General features: G+C 38.3%; 2 protein-coding genes across 3 annotated transcripts; one reads left to right on the forward strand and one right to left on the reverse strand.

Annotated features, from left to right (window-relative positions):
- Positions 1–746: 746 nt before the first annotated feature.
- LOC135472820 (alpha/beta hydrolase domain-containing protein 17B-like) lies at positions 747–18,514 on the reverse strand. 2 transcript variants are annotated; one of them, XR_010444557.1, is made up of 3 exons: positions 17,753–18,514; positions 4,851–6,410; positions 747–3,213 (listed from the first exon to the last, which is right to left on the reverse strand). XR_010444557.1 is itself a non-coding variant. In XM_064752505.1 (2 exons), the coding sequence occupies exons 1-2, from the start codon at positions 18,397–18,399 to the stop codon at positions 6,191–6,193; spliced, it is 867 nt and encodes a 288-aa protein (XP_064608575.1). In that variant the 5' UTR covers positions 18,400–18,514; the 3' UTR covers positions 747–6,190. The 2 variants fall into 2 exon arrangements, 1 of the variants encoding a protein (XP_064608575.1); XM_064752505.1 differs by having other exon boundaries at positions 747–6,410.
- Positions 18,515–18,772: 258 nt separating this feature from the next.
- Positions 18,773–23,344, forward strand: LOC135473782 (uncharacterized). The gene is made up of 4 exons (XM_064753674.1): positions 18,773–19,046; positions 20,335–20,448; positions 21,153–21,235; positions 22,545–23,344. The coding sequence occupies exons 1-4, from the start codon at positions 18,838–18,840 to the stop codon at positions 22,862–22,864; spliced, it is 726 nt and encodes a 241-aa protein (XP_064609744.1). The 5' UTR covers positions 18,773–18,837; the 3' UTR covers positions 22,865–23,344.
- The last annotated feature ends 234 nt before the right edge of the window (positions 23,345–23,578 follow it).

Here is a 23,578-nt window from a genome sequence, read left to right on the forward strand (position 1 = left end):
AAAAACAGTCTCAAATGAACATTAGAAATGCTAAGACTGCAAAACAGCCAATACACTGCGTTCATATGCATCCTCAACAGGCAGGCACCATGAACAGTGACAGCAAGGGAACTCACAGTTCAAAACCGAGATTCAACCCATGCTCAAGTGTCTTAACCACTGGTCACTGTAAACAAGCTCGTATACACAAACCAATAAGTCCATCCAAATCTTAACCACTGGTCACTGTAAACAAGCTCACATACACAATCCAATGAGTCAATCCAAATCTGAACCACTGGTCACTCTAAACAAGCTCATATACACAAACCAATAAGTCCATCCAAATCTTAACCACTGGTCACTGTAAACAAGCTCGTATACACAAACCAATGTCCATCCAAATCTTAACCACTGGTCACTGTAAACAAGCTCGTATACACAAACCAATAAGTCCATCCAAATCTTAACCACTGGTCACTGTAAACAAGCTCGTATACACAAATCAATAAGTCCATCCAAATCTTAACCACTCTTTACTGTAAACAAGCTCATATACACAAACCAATAAGTCCATCCAAATCTTAACCACTGGTCACTGTAAACAAGCTCACATACACAATCCAATGAGTCAATCCAAATCTCCCAGAGTTGCCATGAACACTTCCTGGAAGAAACAAACTAAATATGGAAGCCAATGTTTTTTAATCACCTGGCGATATGGAATCTTTACGGAGAAAAAAGTCCAAACATAATGTGTTGATGGGGCATAAATATTAATCTTTTTTTTTATTTGAACTGCATTGACGATCAAGAATTAAGGAAAAGATTCTGTACAACAGTGGTTATTACATGACTTTGTACATGGTACTGGCTTGATATACATCTTTGTCCAGTTTATCTGACGTAACGACAGAAAAGTAGATGTCACCGAAAAAATGCTTGAAAACGTATACGTATAATAACTTCTTCTGTGGTGCTGTAACAATGATACCATGTATTAACCCAGACAGACACCTTTATGTGAGTAATTGTCAGAAACATTTTCAGACCACTGTAAGACATACAGGGTGAACGAAGATGAAACAATCAATAATATTAAATGGAAGGTATTAGAGAATACCTATTACATGATAGGTAAATGTTGAAGGATTGATATCAATGTCAGGTAGCTACTAGGGAAGATTGTGAGAAAAAAATGGATTTTTGGTCAAGGTGTGCATTGCACATTAAGATTCACATCATTATCAAGAGGCTAAAATGCGAAACCCAATAACCCTCTAAGATAATGATAACAGCACTCAAATCTACAAAGCATACAGAGAGATCTGAAGTGGGGTAAGCAGGTCTCTTTTTTTTTCTTTTTTTTTTTTGGAGCAAGTGTGAAAGTATCATTCCATTTGCAGAAGGCTACAGGTGTGATTTGCACACACATCTGGATTTTGTTTCAGAAGTCCTTTTGTTTCACAAGTCGAGGAGATTTACAGAAGAGGAAAGTGGCCATATGGTGGAGGAGTAGGGCAGCTTGCTTTCTGTGTAATGTAAGCTTTGCTTATTGCCCTTGCCCCATTTCACATCCCATAAAACAATGCGTGCCAGCAAATTGATATCATTATTCTCTGATTATTCCCATTAATTCTCAAAGATTTAGCTGCTATCCAATTTCAATCAACCCAACAAGGTAGTCTTAGTTGTCCTTATATACACAATGAAAACACATATATGTCAGATATGTCAGTCGTTATGACTGTATCTGACTAAAAATAATGGCCTTTGTAAAGTGTGAGTACAGATAGGTATGAAAACTGATGAATTACTAGTCATATTTTAAGTTGCACCGAACTGAAAAGTTCTTAAGTCACATTCTCAATTCAACAGAACTGAAAAAGTTCTTTGTCATATTCTCAAATTCAGTAGAACTGAAAAAATCTTATAGTCTTATACTTCCAATTAAACAAACGTGAGGAAGTGCCAGCCACATTTCCTATTTAGTATCAGCCATATATGGTCACCTTTGCTTCAAACTCCCCTACGTGTAGCATGTAGAATGAATGAATGGAAATGGCTTATTGCCACGTCAGCAATATTTCAGCCATAATGATGGCTTCACAGACTAGAAATATTACATTAAACTGTACAGACCAGATGTAATTATTGTTTACTTTGACAGATGAAAATGAGCATGATCAGCATGCAAGTTCTTTAAAAAAAAAAATCAAACAGAAAAAGACAACTGATGATAACCATTTATACAAACTGATAGATTCTGTTCATAGTGTGTGGGTGTGCCATATGGGACTTCAGACACTACAGATATAATTGTTAAGTACATCTGGCAACCTGTATACATCCACGCACCTACAATCCAGTAGAACATGTACATGCATAATTTTTCAGAGTGTTTTGCTTACCCCACTCATAAGAATATGAAGGAATCTAGGATATGTTCTTTGTATGATTTCAAAATTATACTGTTATTAAAGAATTAATGTATTTTGTACGTAACCCTTGTACAGACTCGGTGTGCAGTACGTATTGATGAGGTCTAGGTCACAGTAACCTTTGAACCCTGTAATATTTAAAAAAAAAAAAAAATAGATGAATAACATCTGTGTAATGTTACCAGTATTTACACCTGTATATAGGACATATTCAAATATATTTATATGAAAAGACAATAAAATAAAATACATGTATAACATACAGATGCTGCACACAAAAACAAAGCAAAAAAGGAATTTAGCATAATATGTATACAGTGTAGACAGCACCTTTAGATAGGGATGCCAGGGTTACAGAAGCAAAAGTCTAGATAGCTAAAAATGTAACAAAACTAAAAACAAACAAAAAAAATGTAAAAATTAACCCCATTTTTAAATAGCTCTATTTAGACAACAAAAAAGGTCACTATATTTACATTATACACCGCTACATGTAGAGCTTTGCTTCTCTCTTTAATTGGCCAATTGTGTGTTCAAAGACGATGGACATGCACTTCAGTTAAGATATCTACCAAGTGTTGAAAATTTTCATAAGTTAACACTACACCACTTAGGTCATCGTCATGACAATATTCACTTACAATTCACATAATAAATGTTACAATTAAAGATAGCTCGAGCCATAGTGGAGAGCTACACATTCAGCCAGAAGGTGCACACATGTAACAGTGCAATGACAAGTTCTGAGACCGTCACAAAAACAGGAACATCCAAATTTGGCAAATAGGATTATCTGTAACAATAAGTTTTTAAAGAATAGATTAGCACACAAACAGGTACAGTAACTTAAAGGAAATGTCAATCTGACGTTAAAAGAAAAGATTAAAAATGTGTTCTCAGAAAGACATTTCTGACTACCAGGATCCTGTCAGAAACCATTGTGTGGGTTATACAAATGATACTGTCAATACCGAGACCATGATGTGGGTGCACGTACACATGTATGTAACACCATCTTATCTATGTGCAGAGGAGCTTTAAAAATACCTGGTATGAATACAATGGAACACAATGTAATACCAGTGTTTTTAAGGTATATCCAGCAGACAGCTGTCTATAGTATACTCTATGTGAAGCAAATAATCAGTTTGTGCAAACTGTGCAGATAATGTTTAAAGGGAGATTAAAAAGAGGCAACCACATGAACTGTTGAAAGACTGCGTTTGCACATTTACTGTAATAAAAATAGAGGCAATGCGATTAACCAGTAAAGAATCCTTGCCAGGTATTGTTCTGTCTGTGACTCCACCATGTATTTATGTAGTCTATCTATGCACTACCATTACTTTACAAAGACTTGCAGATCCAAAGATGAAAATCCAATTCATTTTACAATAGCTCCAACCTCTGTTACACCAGGTAAATCTTAGCCTTCCCCCAGACTCAATAATTTGTAGGGTTACCCAGTTTATCATATCTGTGATCAGGCTTTATTCAAAATACTCAACGTAAGATAAGAATCATCTGCCATAACATCCATTCTTTATTTATTTATTTACTTTGAGTGCGTTTTAATTCCCATCATGAGAATATTTCAGTTTAAATAATGGCCAAATTGTTTTTGTTTTTTTTTAAACTTGCAACCCGTTTGGGTCATGCACAGATATTCTAAGACGCAAGAGTGAAAATATTCACTCCTAAGGTTATGTCAATTGTAACTTCTTTTTTTCGTCAACCAGCTCCAGATTATAGTACAAGTATACACAATATAAATTTATATCATTAATAAGACTAGATTCAAGGTTCATACATATAGTTTTCTGTCACTGCAATACTTTCAGAACAAAAATCTCCGGCATCTGACACAGTCATTACTGATATCTTGCCTGCACGCAGATCCCCTGATATGAACACAATGTCACTGTCGTTTAAACAAGCTCCCTCTACTCGCATGACTACCAAGACAGCTATGTGCAAAACACGGCGCATCACTGTCAACTTCGTAGGCCATCAGATATGTACAGTACACACACTCTCTTTATATCTACATCACTTTCACAACACAAGTAAGTATAATATTCAATAAGTAACAATATTCTTCGGATCTACCAAACCGCAAACGTGAAGAAATAAACTGGATATTTCATGAGACAAAAGCTTGACAGAGATCCAAATTCAGCTCTCATTCAATTAGTGGAAATTTAGCTTGCCATACCATCATGTCAAAAAAGTTACGCAGAAATGAAAACAGGAAGCCATGATTACCATGGCTTGTACAGTCACCATGATTACCTGTTCACTCAAGACATTATTTTAACATCTAACCTTTATAACCAATAACATAATTAGTATGTCTAAAGTACCAGTATCTAATACATGTACCACTTCATTATGAAATAGATTGACTAATTTCTTTTGTCCAACACGTACATGTACAATCAAGGAGAGAAATCCTAGTGTGCAACAAATATCCTCCCGAAAATGTGTTGTTTTTGTTGTTGTTGTTGTTCATTACCCAAAGCACACTGGAATTCTGCAACATAAATTTGGGATTATTACTTCTGCATTTACCCCCAAGTACTGCCATATATATGTTATGTTACTGACACATAAGGAAGATAATGAGAGTAGAAAGTGTAATGCATGGATACCCACAGACAGGTCAAGCCAAAACTCACTGCTCTATATTTAACTGTCTGAAGTCCTATACCTAAAACATTCCAAATTTTGTAGAAAATCAATGTAAACCATTGTGCAACCCTGCAGAATTTCTTCACAGTGAAAGCCAAACTTGATCAAGTTAATCTAAATATCAATCCTCCACTCCATGACTTTTGCTCTAAATATCATGGGAGTAATTTGGAATAAACACTATTCTTCATTAAAAAGATTATAATAGCATGTGCTATGCATAACGCTAAGCATTGCACACACATGCAAATGAGTTAGGACGATAAAAAAAAAAAAAAAAGACAACCGTTTTACAATGTACACGTATTTCAGCAGCATATTTTAGGAGACAAACTCTGCACATACATGTTTACATGTATATTCATACAGAACCTTCTCTGTTTTTCCACGTGCAGGCATCGTCCGCAAATGGCAAATAATGTGCAGCATAATATACGGTAATATTCCAACGCCGCCCATACAACACATATGAAATCAAAGGGGACCCAGTTACATTTCTAAGGTTCTTTGGGGATTACACGTATTTATAACCTAATTTTATTACACAGATGAAAATATATATATACATATATATATATAAGTACTTTTGAATTTCTTATTTTTCAATTCCTTGTTTTTAACCGACCAGTAATTTAAATCAATCCTGGCACACACACACATATATACATATACACACGTCATTACATTTTATTAAATATACACTTTTGTGTACCTATGTCAATGATGGCTGATGACATGTCGTGCACAGGATATGCCTGGTACGGAATAAAATGTGACTGAACACCTCTGATATATAAAGGATACAGAAATGTGATGTTGAAAAACATGTGGTACCATAGAAAATAAATGAGTTCCAAGGCAAAGGTTTAAAAAGAAAATGAATAAGAGACCCAAAGATATTCATGAAATAAACCGAAATGAAAAATCAAGAAAACAACTGTCTGAAAAATGACCCGTGGTCTTTGCCATTTCGGAAAGATGTGAATTTTGCCACTTGCCACTCTTGGTGTCAGATGAGAATTCATGGCTCTAAGGAATGAGAAATACGATGTAACCAAATTTATAGCTGCAGGCCACTATCAATTCACAGCCAGTTCTACATTAACAAACTGTTTCAGACGTTCCAAATATTGTCCAAAGAGTTCTACATCGTTGTGGCCAGCCCCTTCCACCCACAGGGGCTCCACAGCCCGAGGGCAGCGCTCGTAGATGGCCAGGCCATGAGAGAAGTCAATCACTTCGTCCTCGGTTCCATGAATGACCAGTACAGGAGAGGTAATCTTCGGGACTTTGTCAATGCTGCAACCAGAAAGACATTAAACCATTAAAAGTGCATTCATTATCTTTTTGAGTATAGGGCTACCCTCCAAAAGCAGAAAATAAAAAAAATAATAAAACACTAAAGTACTGGACAAAGTAGGTGGCTAACTGCACAATGTATATAGTAACTACTTTCTAATGAGCCCCTTGCATAAAACTATAATTTAACCTTCAGCTATACACCGTATACATGTACATGAAATAATAAACATTATCATATTGACTGCTACACTATAACCATGCACAGAACTCTAAAGTACATATACCCTAATTCTTTTAAAAATTGGGACAGATATTAGAAGTGTTGAAAGTAGAATATTACATTTCTTTACCAGCCTTTTGGACAAGTAAAAATATGAGTGTTTTTCACTGGATGGTCTAACCATGTGAGAAAAAAGAAACTTAATACTCCTGCCAGAATTACATATTTCATAGTTTAAATGAGCAGACCGGGTGGCCCAAATTTGAGAAGAAATACATGTAGGGTACATTGTGTATATGAATGTGTTCTTCATGACTACATGTTTGCAAACCTTTGTTTACGTTCATACATCAATATAACTACCTACATACGCCTGTACAGTTGTATATGTTTTTGGTAAACATGGCAGTGAAACTAATGGACCGAAAACAAAAAATACCTTGGAAACTGACCAGTCTTTATTAGTCCATATACATGTATCTAAACATGGAAAGGCCAAGAGATTTCTCACTGGAGTGGGTTGAGAGCTTAGGGCCAGCATCTCAGGTATAAATAAAAGGTAAAGATATACATGTATCATGAGCAGAACGATTCAACTTCATCAACGTTCAACAATTAACTGACATCCACATGGCGAAGTGGCAATTTCCAATTTTTTATACAATTAATAATAGCAGATATTGTGTCATTATGCTTAGGTACATGTATGTGTTTGAATTTACATGTATTTATTTCATTCGGCTACCGTAAATCATGTAGAGTTTAGCCGATGATTTTAAAAAGTATATCAAATGATTCCTTGTGTCTACTTGTGATTCTTGGTAATTGGACACGGCTAGAGGGTGGGGGGGGGGGGGGGGGGGGAGGGTCCATGAGGACCTGAGGAGTGTGTCCGGAGGATTGTTCATGCCTGTGACAAGATCAATAAGCACACTGATTCATGCTTCACTGAACATGCCACTGTTAGCTCTAGTAGGATCCGAGGATTGTTCATCCCTGTGACAAGATCAATAAACTCACTGATTCACTGAACATGCCACTGTTAGCGCTAGTAGGATCTGAGGATTGTTCATCCCTCTGACAAGATATATAAACACGCTGATTCACACTTCACTGAACATGCCACTGTTAGCTCTAGTAGGATCCGAGGATTGTTCATCCCTGTGACAAGATCAATAAGCACACTGATTCACGCTTCACTGAACGCGCCACTGTTAGCTCTAGTAGGATCCGAGGATTGTTCATCCCTGTGACAAGATCAATAAGCACACTGATTCACGCTTCACTGAACATGCCACTGTTAGCTCTAGTAGGATCCGAGGATTGTTCATCCCTGTGACAAGATCAATAAACATGCTGATTCACGCTTCACTGAACATGCCACTGTTAGCTCTAGTAGGATCCGAGGATTGTTCATCCCTGTGACAAGATCAATAAACATGCTGATTCACGCTTCACTGAACATGCCACTGTTAGCTCTAGTAGGATCGCTACACAGCTACTGCCAGAGTGCACAATTTACAAATATTTACTAATTTACAAATATAAATACAACACTTCACTTCTCTAATTTAATGCGATGAGGTTCAACTTTACATGTTTGCCCTTGTTGGAGTAAGGAAATTCATTTTCACGCAATTTATGTTTATCAGAACTTGTGATCACACCTTATCAGCTAACAACAGTATTCATTGTTTGGAAATATGATAGAAACTGCTGAGTTGTTTTGATATCATAGCTAATCCCAACTTTTCGCATGGATTTGGGTATAGTCTTTGAAGTTTCAAAATTGTTTTAGAAGTCAATCAGAGCAGAGACCTGATCCGACCACTTGATATTTTGGCCGTTGTTTTTAATTCTACTCGCTGTAAATTAGTTACGTGTGTTGCGTAAACCATTGAAATAAATTACCACATGGCTTTACTGAAATGGTTTAGTAGCAAAGTCAAAAGCGGTTTCATGAAAATTACTGTAGATGCACTTCCCTGGGCATGTAGATGTATATAATTTGATGGACCTCCATCTGCTAGTCTAGATTTGGCAGATTTCTCGTCCCAAGGGGCGGGTCAATAAGGATAAATGCATCTAATTGGTCAGTGTTGAAATCGATAAGCTGTCAGTTATCTGTAGACATTTATGCGCATGTGACTGAGTTCTCAGTCCAGTGCATGCCAATTGGCGGGCACAACAATGTGAGAACGAGGTTAGAACACATGGTATATTTAGTTTCGGGAACTTTACCGAAATGTGTGTTTTGTGTTGGAGTGAAGGTACCAGATTTGATAAGGCGGGAAAACAGAATTCTCCTGAAATGGGAGGAAAGTTTCGATTGTAACAAAATAACATGTGCGTGAAACATGGCAAACTCCACTGCTATTTTATGAGAGCTTGATGACTGATACTACCATTCTGATCTGTATCACTGAAATACGTTTATGTGTCAACTTTTTAAAATTTATTTACAGGCTGTGAACGGACAACGCCATTTCCTGGATCATTGTGCATCCTCCACGTAACCTGAACAATTAAGCATTCGGCCATTTAATTGAGGCCAGCAAAAGTAATCTGCAAATTTAGCCTGTCGACCAGAAAGGTAATAAGTCAAATAGACTGTTTAGCATGGACATTTTTGGAACATACAGATTGGTTGCAACTATCACTTGATACTTTATTCACTTTTATTCGTGAGTAAAAACAAGGGTGTGACTGGTCGGGAAATCTTTAAGCCTCACTGTCAAGTACCATAGTTGACCCCCATATGGGGCGGATTAGCAACAGATAAGCCTACATGAAGTTTAATAGGGGGTGGGGGGCTAAATCTCATATGTCATGTCGCCCCTAACTCAGGCTGTGCGGAAGTAACCAACGGGCATGTTTTAGATCCTTTTCCATAAGTTATTTCACTGGTTGAAAAAAAATTTTTTTTTCCAACAACCAATGGGCCTGGCCTTGAGAACAATCGCTTGTTATGCTCAACAAACACATTTTAATTAGGGTCTAGATGGACTAGTGGGTGATTTATCATACTTCTCTGAGCCACTCCCTGGAAAGTTTACCCCATGTGGCCATGACCAGCAGCCAGACCATCATTGGGGATTACTGTACAGCTGGGGGCTGGTCACACTCCCCTGTCAGCCCCTCCAGCAACTAAAATTTGATAATCTTTATGGCCAGAAATTTTTGGCTAAACTCTGCGTGATTTACGGTATATGCTTTGCTTGATAATTAACTTTAATACCGCAGCAGAGAAAACTGATGTTCTTCATCAGTTATTTATAGTTATTTATTTGATGATTTAACACCATACTCAAGAATGTTTCCCTTATACAAATTTTATGGCGGGCGGGAATTACCCAAGGGTAAATACTCTAACTTCTGGCAAGTTGTTAACAAACTTTCGCACATGTGACGCTGTCAGTGACATACAGATATTCACACCATATTGCTGGGAGACAAGCAGTCTTCAACAAGCACTAGACTGATCTTATTGTCACCAAGGCTCCACAAACAGTGAGAGAAGGCCATTCTACAAATTCCCTTAAACGCGCAACTTGTGCGTCATAGCAACCGAAAGACAACGGCATTAACCACTTGGCCGAAGCCTTCTACCAGAGCCAGTGAGGGCCTAATAATAGATGTTCATGTGTACTTTGCAGTCAGTATGGATTGACTTATGACAATCACAATGTCTCATGTGCACATGTACATGATATAAATCTATATGTTCCACAATTTCATACATGACCATAGTACAGGAATTCACAGAAGTCCAAATCTTTACAACCAGAAACTAAAAATCATTTTTTTTTTCTATGAGATTAAGTTTACTTCATTTTAAATGCTGACTTTAACCTGGTATTGAGATTAATTCCACTTTGGTGACCGGTAATTTTGTGAACATGAAAGTATTTATGAAATATATATATAGAGAGAGAAAGTTTAATTTCATTTGACGTTCATTTCTGATCATGATTTTATTGTTGGTACTTACATATACTTTTACAAGTATATTATCCTGATCGGAGATACACATTGTATAATAAAACAGTCATAAACCATGGTGATGCATGTTCAGTTGTTGGTTGTTATATTAAAGGAAAGAATGAAGTAACAAACATCATATCAAAGATGTACAGACGAGGCTTATCCTGCCCAGACTAGAGGTACATAATGAAACATTTACAAACCCTACACACGTCATCAAAAAAGACAGGGTTTACCTTGACCAGAGATACATGTATAATTATAATAATTATAATAAACAGCCATGAACAATCCATGTTCAGTTGTTGGTTGTTATATTAAACAAAGAAGCATTAGAAAATCCTCTATACAGGTACATGGTTTGACTGTATGCTTGGCTATATTGTAAGCGGCTTGGGGGACCTCACCTCAGATCACTGAATATCTTTGACCCAATTTACATTGCCTGTAAAATACTTATATTTTAGGAAGAGGGGAGCCAAGATCATGTTGTGTTGCGTGGAGTTTTAGAGTGAAATATCAGCCTTTTCCTTGAATATGAAACTCCCCTGCATGGATTTGGAAAATGCACAGGTCTGCCCTTTCAAGTGCCTCTACTTTTGTTTTCACATCCCAACAATGTCACAGTAAATGCATCAGATACACTTCCTATCCACCAAAGTTAACTTGGCATTACAGGGCTGGTGACTGTCACTGATAGCTCTGGAAATCATGCCAATTACATGATTTCTGTCACACCCTTGACTGGAGATAAACTATCCGTACACCTGACAAACCTTTTTGCTGAATATGGGATGTCCCAAACACTACATTTCTGGCATGAAACGAGGGGCTCAACTGGGGGCCTGAAGCTGGATAGAACATATTGCTTGATGCCAAGTTAAAAAGTGGGCACTCCTCAGGATTTTTTAACGATGTAGGTTTGATGCAAAAATCTTCCATTCTGAGCCTGTTACTACAAAATACAAGATCTACATGAATCAGTTTCAATTTGTCACCATGATTACTTGGCCCACAGAGGAAAACACCCATCCATCACTAAACTAATTTAAATCACAAATAGTCAATTCATGGCATAGATTCAGAAATTGATTCAAACAGCTGCCTGCTCCCTAAAAAAAATCGATACATGTGCGCGCTTTTTACTGTCATACACGATATTTTGCACTGTACGCTGTGGTTTTTTTTAAACAAAGAATCTGTAAGTCGTAAATATGTGTACCAGGACAAGGCCCTTTGCTTCAATGAGGCAGTCAGATTGACTTCTGCCCAAATGGCCACAGAGTTGCTGAGGACAGACTGTTATGTGATTAGCATTACGTGTTGTGAGGATGCTCAATTTCAAATCTCCTGTGATGGTGGTCCATCTTTAAACACTGTAGGTGGGGAAAGTAACATGGGTTGAGTTCATTTACTCAACCCCGTCTTTAGGCTGTCTTTTTTGCGACCTTGGTCGTGAAAATAATGGCTGACTACTTCAGCCTGTCACAGGTCGAGCCACTGGCGATCGAAGTCAAATGCTACATGTATATGATTCGAATGCAATTCAGTTTTTGTCCAAAAATTTGAGTATTTGTAGAAAAACACAGAATTTTTTTTCCCTCCCAGTATTCAGTTTTCAACTAAATTTTACTGCCGAATACCTGAGTCTAAAATCGATGTATATGACTCTCTGGTAGTAAGACAATGCTGATTTTCTCCCAATCAGAGCTACAAATTACTCAGCAAATTCTGAGAAAGTCAAACAGGACGACTTTGTGTTCTGCAACCCTATATCCTTACCATACATACATGCATCTTAGCAGAGGTAATGATCTGGCTTAAACATGTATATGCAGTGTGCATCTGGACTACAGGGACTACAATAAGCATGTACAAGAGCCAAGTAATGGAACAGGTATACCTGAGCTTTTTGATTTAACAGAGCTGAGAAAGGCAGTTTTCTTTGGTCTTGTCCATGGTCATCTTTCAAAAAATCCCTCTCATTTCAAGGCACATATAAACACACCATTCATTCCATGTTATATGTACTGGTCCCTGGTATATCGCAACAAACTTTTTTTTCACTAAATGTTTCTTACTTCTTTCTAGTCAAACCCAGCTTAATTACCCTTGAACCAGCGCTCTAAGCTGGCTCAGTCAATAGACCAGCCAACACCCCAGTAATCTTATGTCGCTTATATTAGACATAATTCTCTTTGTCTAATAAGAGGCAAGGGCTTTAATGGAATGCACATGTACAGACATGTTTCAGCTTAGGGCTTAATGATTTGCATTTCTTCTGGTCACCTGTACCAGTGCTGGATTTGCACCGACTGTAATTATTGTCAGTCTTCTCAATTATCTGCAATTTACACATCAGTATACTGTATGTTTATTTACAAAAACCCAAAAGAAATCCTAATTAATGCTTTTTTTTTTTTTGGTATACATTTAAAGAAACATGTAACAGACAATGAGAAATACATGGAGGACTGTACTGGCCCTAAAACTTCACACGAAAAACATGCAAAATGGTCAGTAAAATACTTTTTGATGCTGAACCTCACAGTTTCCTAACAGGATATCATCTTACTCTACCTTCTAATGAAATTTCAGAGTCAGGAAAAGTGAGTAACTTACTTGTGGTTGACAAGTCAAAATAAAGTGCATATACAACTATTGTATTTCCCCGTAAGTGTGGCCCGAAATATGCACTTTCAGAAATACAAAAAGGCCATAAAATGCTAATTTTGATGCCAACACTTTTCTGATAAGAAAAATAATCAAACTTAACACCCTATAAGGTGGATGAATTAGTAAGAATCAAGCCAAATGTCTCTCCTGAAAAAAAGTTTAACTTTACTAGGTAAATACAGTATTCAGTGCAAGGTAAACCTCTGGTACATCAAGATATACATGTATCTACATTAAACATGGACATTTTTAAGAATTTTACTCCTGCAAATCTATGCCACCATAGTGGTCATCAAGACTGCCATAAATCTATATATCCAGAACTACAGACAATCAATCATTTGCTTTAATTGCTGGTCAGCTCTGATCTTAATACTGACTGGATAAGCTATATGGAGTGGTCACTGGAGCCCTACAAAGGAGGCATAGCTACCACTAAGTGGGGCCCCTAATTCTAACAAATATCATGTTGCACACAGGAAGGTTGGGCAGGGAATGTTAAATAGCTCAAAGCCATCTTTGCCTTTAGCCAAGTCTGATTCTGAATCCCTTAGCTGCTAGCATGCCTGGTAAGCCCCAGGGTAAGGCTAAACATAAGAACATCTTTGCTGGAGGTAATCTGACACATCCACCTATGTATACATGTACATGTATGAGGGGCATACCTGAACTCTTAAAAAGGGCCCCGTTGGAAACTAACTTGATTATTAGAATTTACTATACTGTGGTTTGATTAGGGGGTGGAGGTGGTGGTTGGGGCTTGTACGGCGATGAGGAAAGGGGGGTCTAAAATATGTTTCAGCAGCAGAGTTAAATGAAGAAAACTACAGTCATAAGTCATGGTAGGCACTGTAGCCATGAAAGATAATAAATTTAATGTATCTAAGTGTCCATATGACCTGGATATTTTATTTCTGACCAAATGTAATACACCTCAGTGTTCTTTCTTTTTAATACAAATTAAAATACATGTAATCAAAAAACATCTTCCTAGATCATAAACAACATGTGCCATAGACTACTACGTCTAATTTCACTGCGTTCATTTATCACGGTCGCAACAAAGAACATGCATGTGACATTATCACCCTTGCATGGCTGTCATCTGGAAGCGCCTATATGATGTAGTACTGCAGGTAAACAACAAAGTCATGTTAGTCATGTCAACCATATACAGCATACATGTATGCAGACTTCAGCCAGGGGAAAATTTTAACACCCCACTATTAAATAAACCAAACTAGATCAAATGCACCTTCTCTTCTTTTCATACATTAATGTACTGGTACAACATATTCAGTGTGTCCACAAGAACAGGCTGCTATTGCAAGCTCCACATCAAGCAAAAATGAGATCCTTAACTTATTTGCTTCAAAATCAATACAGATGATCACAAGGAGTCCAAGCCAGTCTGGCAGAATGCCCAAAACATGCCCATGCACAAAACACCATCACTTAGAACAAACTAGATTTCTTGACAACATACTTTTTCACGTAAACACTTAAGTTGGTGGCAAAAGACAGAGTTTAACACCTTAGCATTTTACCATTAGCAGTTGTATGAACAAAGAAGTTACAATTCATGCCGGTTGAACTGTAACGATACATGTAAGTAGTTGACCATGACTATACTATACACTGAAGGGACACTTTTATGCAAATAGTAAAGAAATGAATACATACTTGGCACACTGTATTTAAAGACTGTACAGTGTGCTGGTTCATATTTCAAAAGTGCTAAACTGATAGGCAGCAATTAAAGCTTTCTTCTCTTGCTGCCACTGAACTATTTTTTTTTAACTTTACCATGTGTAACTCTAAATGTATTTTCCTGTATTATTTAAGTACTTGGGGTTCTATTTCTGAATACATCTTTATATTTTTCAGTCCATACCATTTCAAAATAATATTTGTGACTTTAAAGGAAAGGAACCCGACAGGATTAACATACTTTTGTTTTATGGGAGTCATAGCCAGAATTGGAGATCTGTTGAAAGCAAATCCCTAATAACAGCTGTATATCGTGTACACTAATTTTTTTTTACAGCCATATTTAATTTGTATCCATGAAATTTCATCTCCTGTCTTGCTTTCCATGACCTAGTGATACAAACATATCACCAGGAAAGTAAAACTAATTGGGACCAGAAAAGTTGTTAACTAAATAATATTATACTGAGTGAGTGAGTGAGTGCTTGGGGTTTAACGTCGTACTCAACAATTTTTCAGTCATATGACGACGAAGGAATCATTAGGGTGCATGCACGTGTAATGTGCCTCCTTGTTGCAGGACGGATTTCCACCGCTCTTTTATTTAGTGCTGCATCACTGAGACGACTTACCGAAGGCAAGTAAGCCGCCCCGCCCGAGCCATTATACTGATACGGGTCAACCAGTCATTGCACTAACCCCTGCATGCTGAACGCCAAGCGAGGAAGTTACAACTTCCTCTTTTAAAGTCTTAGGTGTGACTCGACCAAGGATTGATCCTGGATCTACCGGCCCCGAAGCGGAAATATTATACTGACATAGGGCATGTATGACTGAGGCTTGCTTACACTGTAATGTCACTTCCATCATCATTAGTCACATAATTCATCACTGAGCACTGATTCACAGCAGCATCATTCATGTGCAGGACACCAGTAAGGACACCAAATTCAGTCAAACAATGTGAACATTAAGCCAACCAGTCTTTGTACTTTCCTGTAGACTATAGTATAAGGTGCTGAGTACTAACTAAGCAAAGATGCCCCAACAGGAATTTTTATAGTATGAATCAGCTTATTACTGAACCAGGCACTCCCTGTACTAGCCAGATCAGGGTCTCATCCAACCATTCTAAGGACTGATTGGGCCAGCTGTTCCATTTCCCTCCCTTTGCAAAATCTGAAGCTCAGGGTCAAAACATCAGCACAGGAATTTAACCTAGGCCTTCACTGAAGGATATTATCAGTTAGGTTGGGTTTTCCCTGTCGACTGTCATCACAAAATTATGACTTTAAAGTTCATGTATTTTTGCTGGGTTTGTTTTATTGGTTAATCTGGGAAATTATAGTTTTGTCTTGAAAACATTTTTTTGATTTTTACTTTCAAATTTCTTACCTTCTTCCCTATCTGCCCATGTTAATTACCTCTTATGTTAGAGGGAGCTTCATGGAACAGCCTGAGACTATGACCGGACCGATACTCAGTGAGCACTATGAAGACTAAGAATATATGTACGTACCCTTAAGGTTTTATTTATTTATTTATTTGATTGGTGTTTTACGCCGTACTCAAGAATATTTCACTTGACATATGACGGCGGCCAGCATTATGGCGGGTGGAAACTGGGCACAGCCCGGGGGAAACCCACAACCATCCGCAGGTTGCTGGAAGACCTTCCCACGTACGGCCAGAGAGGAAGCGGGCATGAGCTGGACTTGAACTCACAGCGACCGCATTGGTGAGAGACTCCTGGATCATTACGCTAACCAACTGAGCCGCGGAGGCCCCCCACTCAAGGTTTTATGTCGTACTGAATATGACATTATCATTAGGTATGTACACATACACCAAGTCTTCTTATGGCAGGGCAAGTCCATGTCGCCATAGTGTTGCTGTCACTGAAGTATCATGCTGATGACACCAGACGTGACATACGACAGCCACATTATAGTGACACCAGGCCAACCAATCCTGTTTCCGTCCTCTAACCTTGCAGTGCTGAGTGCCAAGCTAGGCAGCTACCAGTACCATTTTTAAAAGCCTTTGGCATGACCTGACCAGAGATTGATCCCTGGTCTTCCAACTTATTATTCGGTACAACTTTAATCACCAAAGGAGAGTTACCCATGAGTGACCATGACCACTGTCGTTTTAGTAATGCCTACAGCCTTTACTAGCATACAAACATGGAGGTAAAAATATGTCTAAATAAAACTGAAGTTAATCAAAATATATGTACAGTGACATAGTCCAAAGCTCTTTTTGCTGAAGTTCACAATTTTGTACATACATGTGTGCAGCGCAGATATATCTGGTGTCTAACATAGTATAATTTCCTGATTATTATTAGGCATGGTCCTCAGAATATTGTCCCATTTTTGTCCATTTGCCTATAAATCTTTCCAAGTTGTCTTTCATCCCACGGTCTGCTAGCCACTTTGGAGGTGAATGAATTGCCCATATGTATGCTGTCTCAAATATTTCAGCTATTACCAGTGTTATTCTAATACAAAGGCAAAGGGACTACAATCCAGACCAAAACTAACACCAAACTTAAAACGCCTACATCTCTGAACAACTAATATTTATTAATTTATGGTGGGAAGAAAACGGACAGATCTTGGGGGAGACCCACAACCATCCGCTGGTTGCTCACAGACCCTCCCATATACGGCTGAAGAACTAATATGGTAGCACTGACAGACATGTACATGTGTAAGAAATACGCATAATATGTTGGTATACATACCTAGGGAACGCATCAAAGAACCATGTACGTTTCGTCTCTGGGAAGGCTACTCTCATCCCAGACATAAGAGGAGAATGTAGAATGACAGCTCCCACCTCAAATCTTGATGCCAGATCAACTGTGGGCACTGTGCCGATACTTTGGCCATAAAGAATTACATTTTGTGGGCTTATCCCATAGCGGGTCCGCAATGCTTGCCACGCAGCATCTATATCTGAATAGAGGTTTTTCTCTGAAGCACGACCTGAGCTTGTGCCATAACCTGAGTAGTCAAAACTGAATATGTTACAGTTGATTCTTGAGCCAAGGCCGATATAAAAACTTGACATCTGTCCCAAATCGACGGCATTACCATGACTGAACAGAATCGTATATCGTGCATTTGGGCAACAGCGTACAAACATACATGCTATTCGGTTCCCTCTGGACGTTCTCGTCATAAACACTTCTATAACGTCCAATTCGCGCTGTGTGTACTGCCATTCAGCTTTCTCTGTCAGATGCAAGCTGTACCTTGATGCTGTTTCATCCGATATGAACGAATAGGTTGGCTCAGGTGGTAGAAATGCCAGCTTGGCTGCGATCCGAGACGGACATGGCGGGCAGCAAAACAGACAACAGAGCTCGCTGAACGACAAACCATTCATCCCTATCTTTGGTGATATTCTCCCTGACCCCCGAGATGATTAAATGGGTAAACCTAACAATGAATGATCAAGGATAATCACCGCTCTTTGTCTGTCAAATTTCAACTTCACCAGACTGTAAAATAAACTCTGAGGATGACGTCACGGGTTCGAGGAAGTGAAAGTCTTCCGCACTGCAAGAATGTCACGCGCTGATTAGTGGATACTTTAGCAAAGTAATTATTGATTTAAGTCTCCTAAACGTAATATTTTTTCTTGGAATAACCAGTAGTGCTGTCTTCATTTAAATGAATCATATTGTTTTCAAGTATCTTGGACGTCATTTCCGGTCATTGCACCACGTGAGTTGTAAAGTCTGTTTATTTGTGTCTCACGACCACGTTTTGACAGCTGCAGATTTAATATTTCTCCCTTTTTTTGGATAGTGATAAGCAAGCCATGAGTACCCAGAGAGGCAACAATAACAAAACACGCAGGCAGAAACATCAAAACAAGACTGCCTTCAAAAACAATCTCCATGACACGAGCGGAAAGACGAAGAAGATCAACAGCGTGGTGGTGGCGGGTGTTTGTCAGCACTGTAAAGATATCATCGACTGGAAAATCAAATACAAGAAGTATAAGTTATTGTCGCAACCTAGGACATGGTAAGATTTTAGTAGTTTAGTTTTTATAGGCCTGTATTACGTGTGGTATTATATTATGGAGTTGTATGTCCGCGTGTTCGTCGATCCGGCCGTCTGTAAAGTTTTTGGAACTTTCCTCCCACCATGATGCTGGCGAAATATGTATAAGTGAAATATTTGTGAATACGGCCTAAAACACCAGTGAAATTAAAAAGAAAATAAAGAAAGTTTTTGGCCTTGCCAAGTAGCAAAGCGTGCACTTTCGAAAGCTAAACAGGTGCTCGATAGCCCAGGTAGACTAGGCTTGTGTACGAAACATAGAGCTTAGCTTCGCATATGTAGGGCCTATGAGGGACGCAAGTACACTGGAGTTTCGCGTTGGGCGCTCGCATATATACCAGAAGTTGGGATTAGAACCTTAGAGAAACACAGCCTTGATGCATGAATGTTGGGTGAATAAAGCATTTTTCTAACCCCAACTTCCAGTATATGCGTGAGCGCCCCCATGCGGAACTCCCATGAACTCGTGTCCCTGGCCAAGCTACATTTTGAACATAGGCCCAGTCTAGCTGAGCTATGGCACCCCGTTTTGCTTTCAAACTGTTTTCTCTGAATGAAATTGTCTGTGTGGAAGTCTGTATAAGGGAAGCTGGGCTATACGTTTCGTATGTAGGCCTCGTTTAGCTGAACCAGGGGCGCCAGTGTGAAATAGGATTTCAATCTCATATGTTTTGTTTCGTGATGTGAGACATGTTGCATGTTTCTGTTTCTTCTACGATGTATTTGATATAGGCACTGATGTCCCGCTATAGGGCTTATAATTGGGCTCTTAGTGCAGAGTCACTGAAATGATGTACATCCCACTTTGTACTTTTGATGGCATCCCATTTTGCATAGGCATCATCTGCTCATACTGGACTGGTGGAGTATTATGACCAAAGTGGAATCAGACAGCAAACCTTAAACTGTGTCTCACCAAGTTCAATAGCTTCCTCCTAAATGATGTGCCACACAAGACTCAGCTGTGAGTTTTAAAGCAAAATGGCCCATTTTAAAAGATAGGATGTCAAAAGAGATAAAAAGTAAATTTCAAAATTATGTACCCAGGAAGAGAGTTTATTAATGTAAGCATACTGACATTTCAAAAGGAGCCAGTTTTGAGTTAATGCCAAAGGGATGTAACTCTTACTGAGGGTTCAGGGAGATAACCTCTGAGGGACATACTCTAAGTTTATTTATATATGATGTTAGAACATGTCTTTCCTCAGAGAGGCAATGAAAAATATGTACATATGCTCTTTATTGACAGCATAAAATGTCTGCAGAAGACTGTGAAGCAGGCGTACTACACCATCTGTGTACCATGTGCACAGGCCCAGTCCATGTGTCAAAAGTGTGGGGAACAGAAAGACATTGTGCTGCAGTAAGTGTTCTGCTTAATAAGGGCAGTTGTATATAACAGTTATCTTGTGCACATCATAATGAAATAAATGACAGTGTAATAACTGGTATTTGACATTTGCGGAAATCGCGGATGTGGTTTTGAGAATAGGGGTCACAGATTGTGAGAAGATCTCTAAACTTACACTGGATTACATGGATGATGGTTGCACCTTTTGATCTGTACATGTACTGATTTTAAAGCTCTGTCTGACAATGTATTTCAAAACTAAAATTCATTGGGTATTTTGTATACATAGAAGGAAATCAGCTCATGAGTGGCAATTACATTTGTATCAAACAAAAAATGCCGAGTAAAGTGACCCAGATTTTCGCAGTCCTGTTATACTTAGTCTCTAAATGGTGTGGATCTTTTTTTTTTTTTTATTTATGGATTTTATTTTCCAGTCATATGTCCGGTTATAATAGCAGAGATTTCAATTTATTAGGCTTTTTTTTTTTAGAATTTGTTCACAAAAATAAATAATCAAATGTTTAAGGCATGAAGGTGGGTATATATAGATCAGACTTGTAAGTAATGTAAGGTCTCTCAGAATTGTGAAATTACCTCAACCTAATGAACCACAAAAAACATGTTATTTCTTATGTGTGTGTATGATTATTGTTTGGAATATGAACTTAATTATGCTGTGTGAAGAGCCTCTCAAGAACATTTTTCTTTTCCAGGCCATCATTATCAGCTTCGGATGAGGCGTCCAGAGATGCCATGTTACAGTTTGAATTAAAACAACTCACAGAAAGACAGAGGCGTAAGTCTCATGAAAGCTTGGATATAATGAAATGCTATAAAACAAATTGACCAGAATATGAAAATACAACATGTAATCAGTTGCTTATTAGATGTGTGAGAAAAGTAAAAATAATAGTCTTTGTGTTAGCAGTCAATGTCATCAGTACCCTGAAGAGTTACCTCCCCTAATTCTCCATTACTACTTGTTCATTCTCCTCTGACACAACTCTCATCTTGCAGAGGCGTTGATGCATGCTGTTGCTGAAAAATCACTGAATGAACAAGAGAGTGAATTTGGACCAAATTTTACCAAATTTGTTGATAGAGATCGAGCTTTAAGTGTGGAGAATATTTATGGTCCACTTGTGGGCAATCAATTTGTTTACTTATTTATTTGATTGGTGGTTTACACCATTCACAAGAATATTTTACTTATATGACAGCGGCCAGCATTATGGTGGGAGAAAAGCGGGCAAAGCCCAGGGGAAACCCACAGTCAACCATAGTTTGCTGGAAGACCTTCCTATGTATGGCTGGAGGAGAAGCCAGCATGAGCTGAACACGATCAACGATGCGAGGTACATGCGTCACTGAAGTAGATTATATTTTGTTGAAAATGTAACGTCTGGTAGTCTTACAAGCTGCCTTTGTGTAAGTTATGTGAATGTTAATGAAAAGACTCGACTTTGACCAATGAAAACTCCTTTGTTCAGTGATCAGTGGCTAACATGGATGTCACTGTTCAGTTGTATAAGAAAACCAGGTATTTCTTTTGACAGAGCTTTGGGTCAGTAGATTCAGATGGTTTGTCATGGAGAGAGTACTCTGGCAAAATTGTCCAACAAACTCAGGCTATTGAACAGAATGAGTCGTTAGTTAATACAACATAACAAAAGATTTCACTAAGAATCGGTTTTCCGGATTCTAAGAGTTCTAGAAATCTTAAGAAGGTATTTTGACGTGTGTTTGGAAGGTAGAATGATATCCTCCAGGAAACATGCGCATTTCAGCATTAGTAAAGATGTTCACCTCTAAAAATGCACCAATGTGGTTGACATGAGTTCACGTCCAGCTCATACTGGCTTCTGATCCGGCTGTATGTGGGAAGGTCTGCCAGCAATCTGCAGATGGTGGTGGGTTTTCCCTGGGCACTGCCCGGTTTCCTCCCACCATAATGCTGGCCGCAGTTGCATGAGTGAAATATTCTTGAGTACAGTGCAAAACACCAATCAAATAAATAAATGTATCAAATAAACAAAGAAATAAAAATGGTCTTTGTGGGACGAATTTTTAGGACAAACATAGTATATAATTGTTTCTGTTCATAGGCTCTTTCTTCCGGCTCCAGGCCTCAGGGAAGTTGACAAACAATGCTCTCGAGTCAGCGGTAGGAGAGCAAGACAACCATACAGAGAGTTCCCACAACAACAGTGATGATGAAGCTAGCCCCTCCCATGGTAATGGCTGTCATGGTGGAGGTGATGTTCATCATGCTCAGAGTGAAGAAAGTTCTGATGGAGACTTCTCTGATAGATGCCATGACGACAGCTTGTGCAACAGTGATGAAGACGGTTGTGATAATGTTTGTTCTTATAGCGTCTGTCCAGACGACAGTGGGAAGGACAGTACAAAGGCAGTGTTAAGATAAATAGATTTGTGATGGATAGGACTGAAATATAAATAAATTTAGTACTCCACGAATTACAGAGGACATTAAATATTTTACCAGTGGAGTGGTCTTCTGGGATCACGACAGGCTCATGTGACTGAAGTGTTTGTCTTGTCGAATCAGATTAGCCCCTGACCAGTGAAAATGAGGACGATTCCAGCTTTACCTTGTTCATCTTCCCCTCCAAGTCAGGAGATTTGTCAAGTATTATGGTTATTAAAGAATACATGTATATGAAACCATTTATTATTTCTTCAAATACAGTTAAGAATGTGTCCTTACTTTTAAAAGTACTGGTACAAAAAATGGTTGTAACTGGTATAACCTACAGTTTTTTAAGGCATCAATGGTCAATTTGGAAAATCGGTAGCCTTGAGTGTTGATGTCAATGGTGATAGTTGTCAAAACTACCCTGTCATGGAAAACACATATAAATTACATGGGCTATCAAGAAACATAACACAGCATCAAAAAAAAAAAAAAATAAAATAAAAAAAAAATTTCCCTTAAAACCATTGTTTTTTTGTTCAGAGTTTCCTTTCATAACTCTGGTAACAAGCAGCTTGCATCACCCAGGCTGGACGTGCACAGGCCCATTTTGGCAAGACTTTCACCTTTTTTGTTAGCTTTGCTTATTGTTGCAATTTGATGTTGAATCTAGGACTGCCACAAGCCGAATCAGTACTTTTAAAA

This window comes from Liolophura sinensis, chromosome 8 (genome assembly GCF_032854445.1).
Source record: "Liolophura sinensis isolate JHLJ2023 chromosome 8, CUHK_Ljap_v2, whole genome shotgun sequence".
NCBI classification, from domain to species: Eukaryota; Metazoa; Mollusca; class Polyplacophora; order Chitonida; family Chitonidae; genus Liolophura; species Liolophura sinensis.

Coding starts and splice junctions, on each gene's coding strand:
- LOC135472820 (XM_064752505.1), bottom strand. CDS start 18,399: ATGAATGGTTTGTCGTTCAGCGAGCTCTGTTGTCTGTTTTGCTGCCCG. Junction 6,411..17,752: donor TTCTTTGATGCGTTCCCTAG/GTATGTATACCA, acceptor TTCTGGTTGCAG/CATTGACAAAGTCCCGAAGA.
- LOC135473782 (XM_064753674.1), top strand. CDS start 18,838: ATGAGTACCCAGAGAGGCAACAATAACAAAACACGCAGGCAGAAACAT. Junction 20,449..21,152: donor CAGAAAGACATTGTGCTGCA/GTAAGTGTTCTG, acceptor TTTCTTTTCCAG/GCCATCATTATCAGCTTCGG. Junction 21,236..22,544: donor ACTCACAGAAAGACAGAGGC/GTAAGTCTCATG, acceptor TTCTGTTCATAG/GCTCTTTCTTCCGGCTCCAG.